Source organism: Saprolegnia diclina (genome assembly GCF_000281045.1).
Source record: "Saprolegnia diclina VS20 unplaced genomic scaffold supercont1.31, whole genome shotgun sequence".
Classification (NCBI taxonomy): Eukaryota; Oomycota; class Saprolegniomycetes; order Saprolegniales; family Saprolegniaceae; genus Saprolegnia; species Saprolegnia diclina.
In genome coordinates this window covers 625,374-635,400 of record NW_008246098.1, presented here as the reverse complement: position 1 = coordinate 635,400, position 10,027 = coordinate 625,374, and the positions used below count along the sequence as shown (strand labels likewise).

Here is a 10,027-nt window from a genome sequence, read left to right as displayed (position 1 = left end):
AAAGAAAGGCTACAAACAATTGTCTCTATCTCTCCAGGAGGTTCCAGAGCCCCTTGGTCGTCCAAGAAAACGGTCCTATCGTCGCCACGAGCAAGCCAACAACTACGGGAGACGCGTGGACGCACGTGGTGTCTTGGAGGACGCACCTAGGAGCTTTGTGTGCTCTGTCGCAGATGGACTGTACTGTACAACTTTGGTGGGTTTAGCAAGCTTTTAGGATGGGCAAGGCGATTTGTAGCTACTGTATACCTCCTACACCCCGCCTGGTCGAACAGCATGCAACAGCGGCGCTGGCAGGAAGGAGGCGAGTTGAAGACGCGGCCTCAACGATTCACCCTTCTCCGAACTTCAACCTTCCGGCACAAGGACGGAACGTGCGCGATCGTCCGTCGTCTGGTTCTTCGAAGCACACGCCTGCGACTCAGACCGTTGCAACACCCAGAAAGCTCCTCGGAGCTTTTCACAGCAAGCGTCCTTGTGTCGCTAGTACATCACACGCACGTCGTATATGGCGCAGTCGCCGGACCGCAATGTATGGTCGTTTGTCGCGTGGGCGATGGTAAGGGGAGACCTCGGAACACGGCGGGTGGCGACACCAAGTGTGCATAGGAAAGGTGGCTTCAAGCTCAGATAGCATTACCGACGCTCGGAGCTGCAAAAATCCGTAGACGGTGCAGAAGAAGAAGAGAGGGCCCACGAAGCTCCGCGTGACGCCACCCGTGCCACATCCCTACCACGCGATTACGATGGTGGTCGCGTCCGCACGTCTGACATCGCAACCGAGCTTGGCCGGCCTTCTCGCTTCACCTTGAAGCTACTGAAAAGCGAGGCCAATAAGTCAAAACGCCGTCTGTTGGAAAAATTACAAAAAAATAAATGCTAGCACCGACGCTAAAACCTCTAAGTCGACGACACGGACGGAAGACAAGTTTGTTGGCAAGTCGCAGAGTGGTAGCGCGGTATCTTTTTGCGTGAAAAGATATGCGAAATGGACCTTGGACCACGGAGCTCTCCTCGGAATCAGGATGCATCCAGACAACCAATGATTGCGAGGGTTCGCGGTGCCCCGGGTACGTGGGCGTGACATGGATACGTGCCCCGGGGCGTTGGCCGGAACAAGACGCGTCCGATTCAGTTTGCAATTTGAAGCGTCATGCACCCGTCCCCGTCGTCGTCGTCGTCCTCGAGTCCGCGCCGGTACAAGCGGTACCTCTCGGAAGAGACACTCGAGCGCAACCGTGAGCGGTCAAAGAAGTACTATGCGCAAAACCGCGCCAAAGTGCTCGCCAAACTAAAGTCGAATTACGCCCGAAAGCGCGAAGCCGAGACCACCGCGTACTGCGAAAAGCACCGCGGGTTCTTTCTGAGCTACTTTCACGTCGACCCGCTGGCACGGCCAGTCGCGTCAAAGGACGAGGCGCCCGCGTCGTCACCACACCACACTACGACGACGACGACTTCCACCGTCAATGCGCTCGACTTGGCCTACATTTTGAATTAGCCTAGTACTTAATACATACACTATTTAGTTTTTTGTGGCGGACGGACAGCGCAACAAGGACACGTCGGATTGTCGACACTGCGAAAAGCTCCTCAAAACGTCCGTCGCAGCATCCATGTCCCCCACTGCCATTTTTGCGCGTTAGAGTGGTCATATAGTATCGCTTCCTTTGCAGGACATGGAGCTGGTGTACGGAAGGCGTTGAAGCCGAGAGCACAGGCAGCATTGTTGTCAGCAGACGTGGACCATGTTGAAGGAGTGGAAACGGTGTTCCGTGAGAAGACCTGAGCGTCTCAACAGTCGAACGACGCCAACCGGCACCCGAGCCAATCCCCGATTTGCAGCCCATAGCTTCGACCTAACCCTGTCTCGCTCGCCCATCACCAAGCAGGCGGGCACTACACACACGAGCGCACTCTGCGTGTGTATATCACAGAGTGCGCTCGTGTTCTTATCGACCCGGCAGGCGGTATCGCCGAGGTCGAGCGTCCGCTACCTCGTCGCGCCACCAAGCAACGATCACGAGGCGTATGAGGAGGAGCAGCGCATGGTGGGTATGCGCCGTCGACAGACGTCGCAAGCGCTTTTCTTGTACGCCGCCACTCTTCGCATTGAGGGCCCACGCCGGCCGCTCGGGTCGCGTCGCACAGGAGAATCATGCGCTTTCCTAAAATCCCAACGTCGGCGTCCATCGATGAGCCGAATGCGATTTTGCCCAACAAAATGCACGTATCGAAAAACCATACAATCAAAGTTATTGCGGGACGTGCTTTGAACGTACGCGGTGAACTTAGATTGAGGAAGGTGGATTGTAAACAAATGCTTCGTTTAGACCTCTAGTCTAGTGACCAGATTGGAGATGCTGCATGAGCTTCGCTAGACGGTCGCTGGCTGGCGCCGCAGTGGGCAGCGTCGAGAGGATGCGGTGCATAGCCGTGCGCACGCCGTCCATGCCACGCACGCTTGCGTCGTTCGTCTTGGCGAGAGCGAGCCATTCGTACCAGTCCTGGGTCATGGCCTTTACGACCATGTCGGGGCGCTGGCTCGTAGCCAACTGAAGGCCTGTTTTCAAGCCTGTGTTGGGCTCTGCCATCGTACAACAGCGGTCCTTGGACATGGCAACATAGCAGCGCACGTTTTCCAGCTTGGCTTTCATGATCCCAAGCACCTTCATGGTCCTCTCGAGGCTCATCACGGCGTACTCGTGCGCAGCGCGGTCCTCTCTTTTGGCCAAGACCATGTCGCGCATCACGGCGTTGATCGCGGCATTGACCACTTGGAGGCGGGCGTTGACATCGCGCAGGAAATCGGTCACCTGGTCAAGGAGGCTCGAGTTCATTCCTTCCGAGCGCGCAGCGAGCGAAGGCAGCGCCGCAAGCAGCGAGCGGGCATCGTCGATCTCGTGTTTCCGGAGGCTGAAAAAGGTCAGCTTGAAGTGCTTGAGCGCTTCCATCGACGTTTGCAGGTGGGTCGAGCTCGCACGGCAAAAGGCGTCGACCAGCGTCTGGTACTGGATCGCGAGACTCAGCATCGACGCGTGGCATTGGTGGTCGTACGACAGTGCGATCGCGCATTCGAGAAGACGTGCCACGTCGTCGAGAAACTGGATGCAGTTTTGGACCTGCAGGTCGTTCGCCACGGCACCGACTTTGTTTCGGACGTCGGCGTCGGCGAGCACGGGCTCAACACCCGTCTTGTACTCGGTGAACGAAGCCAAGGCGCGCGTCGGGTCGACGAACGCCATCGTGCTGATCGCAGAAAGATGCAAACTGCAATCAAATCAGAGTTCAGAATGGTGAACTGCCAATCCCGCAACGGACATGTCACTTGGATCGTAGTGCACTTGGGACGAGAACAATGTACGATATAAATGTTGTGACTGCAGAGCCATCAATGGGTTTGTTGTACAATACTGTCTGTCGTTGTCAATCGTCTAGTGGGACCGCTCCATCCATTCACTTTGGTCCTTTGCCTCGTCCTCGTCATTTGGACCGTCTGTCATCCAAGTTTTCAAAATGCATTTCAAAACGCAACAGCAACTTGCGAAATCCATCGGTGGCGTCTTCTTGCAAGAGCCTCTAGCGTCCGCCAAGAGCTCAGTACACTCAATGCTTCTTGTCACACCCTTGGCGACCCACGGCGATCGCCAGCTATAACTGCAGAGATCGCCTGCGCTTGTACTACCGGCTCGTCCACTGCAGCTCTTTGCCGCACGACACACCACTTCGTTCCTTGGTTCTGCAGTGCAAGTCCGCAACACAATCGCATGCAATCTTGCGTCCAGGATACCCGTTCTTTCCAGTTGGTTGAGGCTGGCGACAAAGATGGTTTCAGCACGAGTACCGGAAGGACGTCAGAGCAACAATTTCCTATTACGAGACGACTTGAATGGACGTCCAAGCAGTACGACCGACGCATTGACTCCTGTTATATGCATGCCAACTTGGGTGTCTGTAGGTGGAGCTCGGCTGCGCCGCCGACGAAGGTCGCTTGGCTGATGTGAAGCGACTCGTCGAGATCGACGGCGTCGATCCCAACTACGGCTCTGGGGTTTGACATTGCACTTTGACATTGCCTTTTCTCGAAATATTCCTCGATACCTATATTCATATTGTAGAGAGCCCTGTGCTACGCAGCGGCGAATGGCCATGCGCACGTCGTGGCCTACTTGCAGACACAGAAGGTGGCGACCGACTTTTGCGATCGCGTACGTCATCCTTGTCATCGCGTCGTGGATCGATCCACCGTCCTTTTTCCTGTAGGACGGATACACGCCGCTTTTGTACGCAGTACTTGGCAACTTTCCCGACATTCTGCGTCTGCTCTTGGACGCTAACGTCGACGTCGACGCAGCTACCTACGTACTTGATCTACATTGAAATTGGAGACAAGTACGACGACGGGATGCTGTAGAAGGGTCAATCGCTGCTGCACGTGGCTCTGGACAAGAAGCACGACGGTATCGCACAGCTTTTGCAAAACCATCTTCGTCGCCAGCGCCAATTCACGGTAACCATTCGATGTTGCATAAGCGAGAAAGCCCACGGTGGCATGCGACTGTGATTTCGCTAGCTGGTGGCAGCGCTGCAGGACGGCCGGCTCTCGGACGCCAAGGTCATCTTGTCCCAAGACAATATTGACGCCACCCTCTTCGATGACGTACGCAATGACATACATACCACTGTCTTGGAAACAGACCACCTGTAGACGGGTCGCCCACTGGTCCACCGCGTCGTCGAAACGGGGAATCTCGAGCTCCTGCACAAGCTCCTTGCAAAGCCAAATGTCAACATTGACGTGACCGACAAGGTAAACACACCACCACAACGACAATGACATTATTGTCCATACGATTCTAGCAAGGACAAACGGCGCTCGCCTCCATCGCAGTCAAAAACACTGCCAGTATCGTCCACGCTCTTGTCAACGCCAACGCACGTCTGGACCTGCTGGACGAGGTACGTGGCAGCGCATCTCGCCGTGGTGCAACGTCGAGGTTTAGGGTTCGGTGGTTCAATATGACGGTTTTGGCGCGCTGCTGCTGCATGCAGCGTCGACCAACAATGTGCGCACCGTCAACAAGCTCCTACGTGCCGGCGTCGCGCCCACTTCGACCAACAACGTACTGCACTTGCACTTTTTACTATTTCAAATCCTGTATCTTTTGCCCTTTAGAACGGAGAAACCGCACTCCACCTGGCCGCTGCGAGTGGCAGCTCGGCCGTGGTCCAGCACCTGCTTGAGATGGACGCATCGCTCGCGCGTCGCCGAGACGCGGTAGGATCATCATTGGCTCTTGGCCTCTTGGATGACGCCTACGTCATCTCTCTAGCAAGGCTATCTGCCGCTGCACAGCGCCGTGACCTCCGGTCAAGCGGCGGTCGTCGAGGCGCTTCTCAAGACGGCGACCCGCGGCGACCTCGCGAGTCCCAACGCTGTATGATTGTCGATTTTTGCACCATAGCGACGATTTGTTGTCCTTTGGTCTAGAACGGCGATACGCCACTGGACGTCGCGGTCCAAGGTGGCCACGCAGCGATGGTTGCGCAGCTGCTACAAGCCCAAGCGTCCCTTGGCTCGACGCCTCGTGTATGCCTCTCTGCTGTGCTCTATACAGCTCGCTCACGCCTTTCGTAGGAGGGATGGAGCCTTCTGCACCAGGCTGCCTTTGCGGGCAAGCGCGACGTCATCGAGGTCCTACTCAAGAGCAACTTCAACATCTTTACGACCACGAATGTGTGCTGTGTGTAACCAAAGGCGCTAACGAAAGCGACCGTCGAAGTAGGCGGGCGAGACCCCGTTGGCACTTGCCATCCAGCAGCAGCACGCGCGTACCGTCCTGCAGACCTTGCGGAATGCGGAAGCTGCCGAGAAGCAGCGCTTTTTGGAGGCCGTGCGCGCCGGCGTCGACGACGACGTTCAACGCTTCTTGGCAAAAGGCGTGGACGTCAACACGACAGACGCGGTGCGTGCTCGCGCAGACACAATATTTCCTGAGATTTATTCTGTTGACCTAGACCACGGGCTTGTCTGCACTGCGATTGGCGGTTGCGGCCAACGCGCCACGAGTGGTCGAGCGACTATGGCGTGCGGGCGCCACCGTGGACGCTACGGTGCGTTCTTACTCAGGTACCGGAGAGGTTTTTTAAGACCATGAGCTAGGAGGGCATGGCGCTCGTGTCTCTGGCGGCCCAAAGTGGTCATGCCGACATGGTCGAGCTGCTCTTGACGATGCTGCCCCCCGACACGACTGCATCGGCTATCGCAGCCAGCTACACCGAGGTCATCAACAGTGGCTGCGCCGAGGTCGCCCGCGTCCTTCTCTCGCATTCGCAGCGAAGTGCGGCGTCTGCAGACCACGCCAAGGTCCATCAAGACCCTACGATGCATGGGCTTCTCACATGATGAATAGATGCTGGCCTTTTTGGCGACCGCAGCAGGCCAGGTGGAGGTGCTACAACGACTCCTCGCCGACGATCCCAAGCGCTTGACAGACGACACGACTGTACACTATCTTGCGTCTCAACTCGGGTAGAATAACGTCTGGCGTAGGCCCGAGGCAGCTCGCTGCTCATGGTCGCCGCCGCCAGCAACAGCGTCGAGATGATCGAGATGCTTCTGTCTCTGCTGGCGCCCGTCCCCGAGGCCAATGAGGCGACTTATGGGTCGTTGAAGGCTCGTCGCGTGGTACTTCAAGCCGCCGTCACCCATCTCACGGCCCGCAACAAGGTATATCCTTGGACCAACCAGGAATTGAACTCACGACGGGTCAGGATCACAAGACAGCTATGCAGCTTGCGACGAGCAAGAACGCGAAAGCACGCCTCGAGAGCTTTACCAAAGATACGCAAGCCACGCTGAAGAGCGTGGACAGCCAAATAGCATCCAAGGTGCGTCTCGCCGTTGTTGTTTACGGTGTCGTTAGGAACTCAAGTAGGAAACCGCGCTGGCGGACGCTATGCGTGCGGGTCATTGGACGGCCGTCACCACCCTCTTGCACGAAGGCGTCGTTGCCGCCAATGATATGGTGCGATCCCTTAACCTACCCCTTGTGGTGTCATCTTCGACTCGTAGCGCAAGGAGGTCGACCAAGGCGTCGCAACAGACGACGCAAACTTGTTGCTGGCGCTTCTCGGCAGTGCCACGGATGAGACCAGATGCAAGGTAGCAGTAGCGCATGTCGGCATCACGCTATATCTGCGATCCCGTGTAGATGTACCACACGGTGCTGACGGCCGCCGTGGCCCAGAGAAAGACCCAGCTGGTGTTACGTCTTCTTCACACCAGCCATAGCAACTTGACGGTACCCACTCCGCGCATTAACACGCAGTATTAGCATAACGAGATCGGTGTAGACGGACGTGAGCAGTCTTTTGCACCACTGCGTCGAGACGGACCAGCCGACACTGCTCACGCTGCTGCTTGCAAGTCCCTGTGTCAACATCAACGCTACAAACCAGGTACTCGTATTGTACTCTATCATTACTCGCTGATGTTGACGTAGGAGGGGTATACAGCACTGGCGCTGGCCGTCAGCCGCAACCGCAGTACCGTGGCCCAACTGCTCTTGAGCCTTGGTGCTGACGCGTCCATTCCACTTCCGTCGACGACTGGCGTAGCAGCTTATCTGTCATGACGTCCTTGGTTTCACAGTTATATAGGTGGACCTGACCCTACTGCAAATCGCGACGCAAGGGCTACCAGAGACACGCAGCATTCGAGACGCTCTCTTGGCAGCCATTGGTATCGTCCTTGACGACGCAGACCCGGTACCTTCCAATCACAATTTTTGCGTTTATACATGAGAAAATGTAGGAATCGATTAACAAAGCCTTGTTGCGGGCGGTGTTGGACGGCCGCGAACGCGCCGTGCGCTGTCTTTTGGCCATGGACGTTGATGTCTGGACCATGCAGCCGGTCCGTCTCTCCATCTTCTCTCTCTGAGACCGAGAAACTCTGTTGATAGGAACAAGGCGACAAGACGTTACTGGCCGTGGCGATCCAACGCGGCCACAACGCTGTCGCCCAAGTACTCTACCCACGCATGTACCCCGCGCCGGTATCGGTAGGCTTAATTCTAGCATTTTCGGAAATTTTGATGCAATTTCTTGACAAAATTAGGTTTTGGCCACTGACCTCCGCGTCGGCATCGCCATTTTCGGGGGACCTAATGTGACTGTGTACGCAGCCTCGTACGAGAGCAAGGACGTTGTTCTCAAAGGCCCCAAATTTCCCAACAAGCGCATGATGACGGAATTTCAACGCGAAGTGGCCGCCATGCAAACGTACCCTATCCCTACCACCTTGTACGCGTTGTCGAGCTCCGTCATTCGACTAGGGCCACGTCGCCGTACTTGATGCCACTCATCGGTATCCTCGACAACCAGTCGACGTCGCCCCACACGTTCAAGCCGCGTGGTCAGTTGTACAGTCCAACCATGGTCATGGAGTACATGGACCTTGGCGACTTGCACGACTATATTCAGTCGAAAAGCCACCAGGTCGATGTCGGACTCGAACTCGCGACGATCGATGTGGCGCTCGTGCTCGCGTTGGCCCTTGCGGATTTGCATGGCCGCGGCGTCATCCACCGCGACGTCAAGAGCCTCAACATTTTTCTCTCGACCACCTACTACGTCCGGCTTGGCGACCTTGGCTCGGCGCGGACCCTCGACACGGACAGCGTCATGTCGTCCAACGTCGGCACCAAGTACTGGATGGCGCCCGAGGTGCTGCGCGTGCCGGGGCATGCAGGCGAAGGCCGAGCGTACACGACGGCCGCCGACATCTACTCGTTCGGCGTCGTCTTGACCGAGCTCGACACGCTCTCCGAGCCGTTTTCAGATATCCCTGCTGCCAACCGCGGTGCGATCGAGGAGGCCGTTCGCTTGGGCCAGCTGCGCCCAAAAATGAGTGCAACGTGCCTCCCGTGGCTTCAAGCCCTCGCGGACAAGTGCTTGGCGTTCGACCCGACGGCGCGTCCGACGGCCGCCGCGATCGTCGACGAGCTCCTGCTGCGCCGCAAGTCTGAGATTGCAGCATCGACCAGCAATCGTTGTCAGCCGCCGGAGGTTCCTGAAAGCTGCCGCACGAGCAGCAAGGTTGCGGAAACATGTTCTCAAGTTGTGTGTACTGATCTCTGTTCATAGGCCGCCTAATGATGGCTTACCGAGGACACGACCCGTTTGTGTCTACCGTTGGTCACTGTGGTCGTTCTAGTGTTGAATCGACAAATTATCTGCGCGTTGGGAATAACATGATAGAACAGCGGTTGCGATACTGTGTTATAGCTATTGGTGTGGCGTACTTGGCAATCGTGTGCCATACCGCAGCAATCCTACCCTATTTTGTCCATTCAAGTTCTACACTCTTTCGTGATGAGACTTGTAAACATCTGGGACCAAAAAGGGCACTGAACGAGTTCAACTGGAAACACTATCTATAGCCTCAAGCACGACATCTAGAGTCTTGAATTATGTGTAAACTCGTGTTTTGAATCGACGAGACCCTATCCCTAGTGATGTCGCTCCGTCCTCGGTGTTTTAGTAGATGTCAACGCTATATTGTGGTCACAACGCACGACTTACGCGTTGTATACCACATGATGGGATGCACAAGACGAGCATGGGCAGCAACTGCAGCTCCAAGAGAAAAGGGTCGGCTACCCAATCTCTAGCGGCTGACATGTCATCAGATACCCTCTGTTCCAATTGTGGCTGTTGGAGCATTTCGAGGTTTTTCATCTCCAGGGTCGACTGGCAATTTTCCCTCGGCTTAGTCGTTTCGTCGTCTAGTCAGTCTACTAGTCGCTTAGTCGTGAATTGTGTGAACTTGATGGCTGGAACGGTCCATGTCGTTCTCCACCGTTGGGTCTCCGTAGACCTCCGAGGCGGCGGCCTCGTGCCTCGCCGCCTCCTCCTCATGATAGCACCATAGCTGCACTCATCTTCATTCTCACTCTAATAGCGGCATCGGCACCTTTTGCTCACCGCTTGAACTACGGAAGAATACTAGTTTAATTCTTGC

The 10,027-nt window shown here is 56.1% G+C and overlaps 3 protein-coding genes across 3 annotated transcripts; 2 read left to right on the top strand and 1 right to left on the bottom strand.

Annotated features, from left to right (window-relative positions):
- The first annotated feature begins 1,142 nt into the window (after positions 1 to 1,142).
- SDRG_09759 (hypothetical protein) lies at positions 1,143 to 1,622 on the top strand. Its single transcript, XM_008615710.1, has one exon. The coding sequence runs from the start codon at positions 1,154 to 1,156 to the stop codon at positions 1,499 to 1,501; it is 348 nt and encodes a 115-aa protein (XP_008613932.1). The 5' UTR covers positions 1,143 to 1,153; the 3' UTR covers positions 1,502 to 1,622.
- A 720-nt stretch (positions 1,623 to 2,342) lies between these two features.
- Positions 2,343 to 3,250, bottom strand: SDRG_09758 (hypothetical protein; the record flags this gene model as incomplete). Its single annotated transcript, XM_008615709.1, has 1 exon — positions 2,343 to 3,250. Exon 1 carries the CDS (start codon positions 3,243 to 3,245, stop codon positions 2,343 to 2,345), a length of 903 nt encoding a protein of 300 aa, XP_008613931.1. The 5' UTR covers positions 3,246 to 3,250.
- Positions 3,251 to 3,889: 639 nt separating this feature from the next.
- Positions 3,890 to 9,159, top strand: SDRG_09757 (TKL protein kinase; the record flags this gene model as incomplete). The annotated part of the gene is made up of 30 exons (XM_008615708.1): positions 3,890 to 3,904; positions 3,959 to 4,051; positions 4,119 to 4,208; positions 4,264 to 4,362; positions 4,415 to 4,510; positions 4,574 to 4,660; positions 4,709 to 4,810; positions 4,861 to 4,959; positions 5,004 to 5,123; positions 5,177 to 5,278; positions 5,334 to 5,438; positions 5,492 to 5,590; positions 5,639 to 5,737; positions 5,787 to 5,966; positions 6,019 to 6,114; positions 6,164 to 6,367; positions 6,414 to 6,506; positions 6,554 to 6,730; positions 6,775 to 6,891; positions 6,939 to 7,028; positions 7,076 to 7,165; positions 7,215 to 7,304; positions 7,357 to 7,461; positions 7,506 to 7,616; positions 7,663 to 7,770; positions 7,817 to 7,918; positions 7,968 to 8,066; positions 8,123 to 8,286; positions 8,340 to 9,102; positions 9,151 to 9,159. The coding sequence occupies 30 exons, from the start codon at positions 3,890 to 3,892 to the stop codon at positions 9,157 to 9,159; spliced, it is 3,804 nt and encodes a 1,267-aa protein (XP_008613930.1).
- Positions 9,160 to 10,027: the final 868 nt, after the last annotated feature.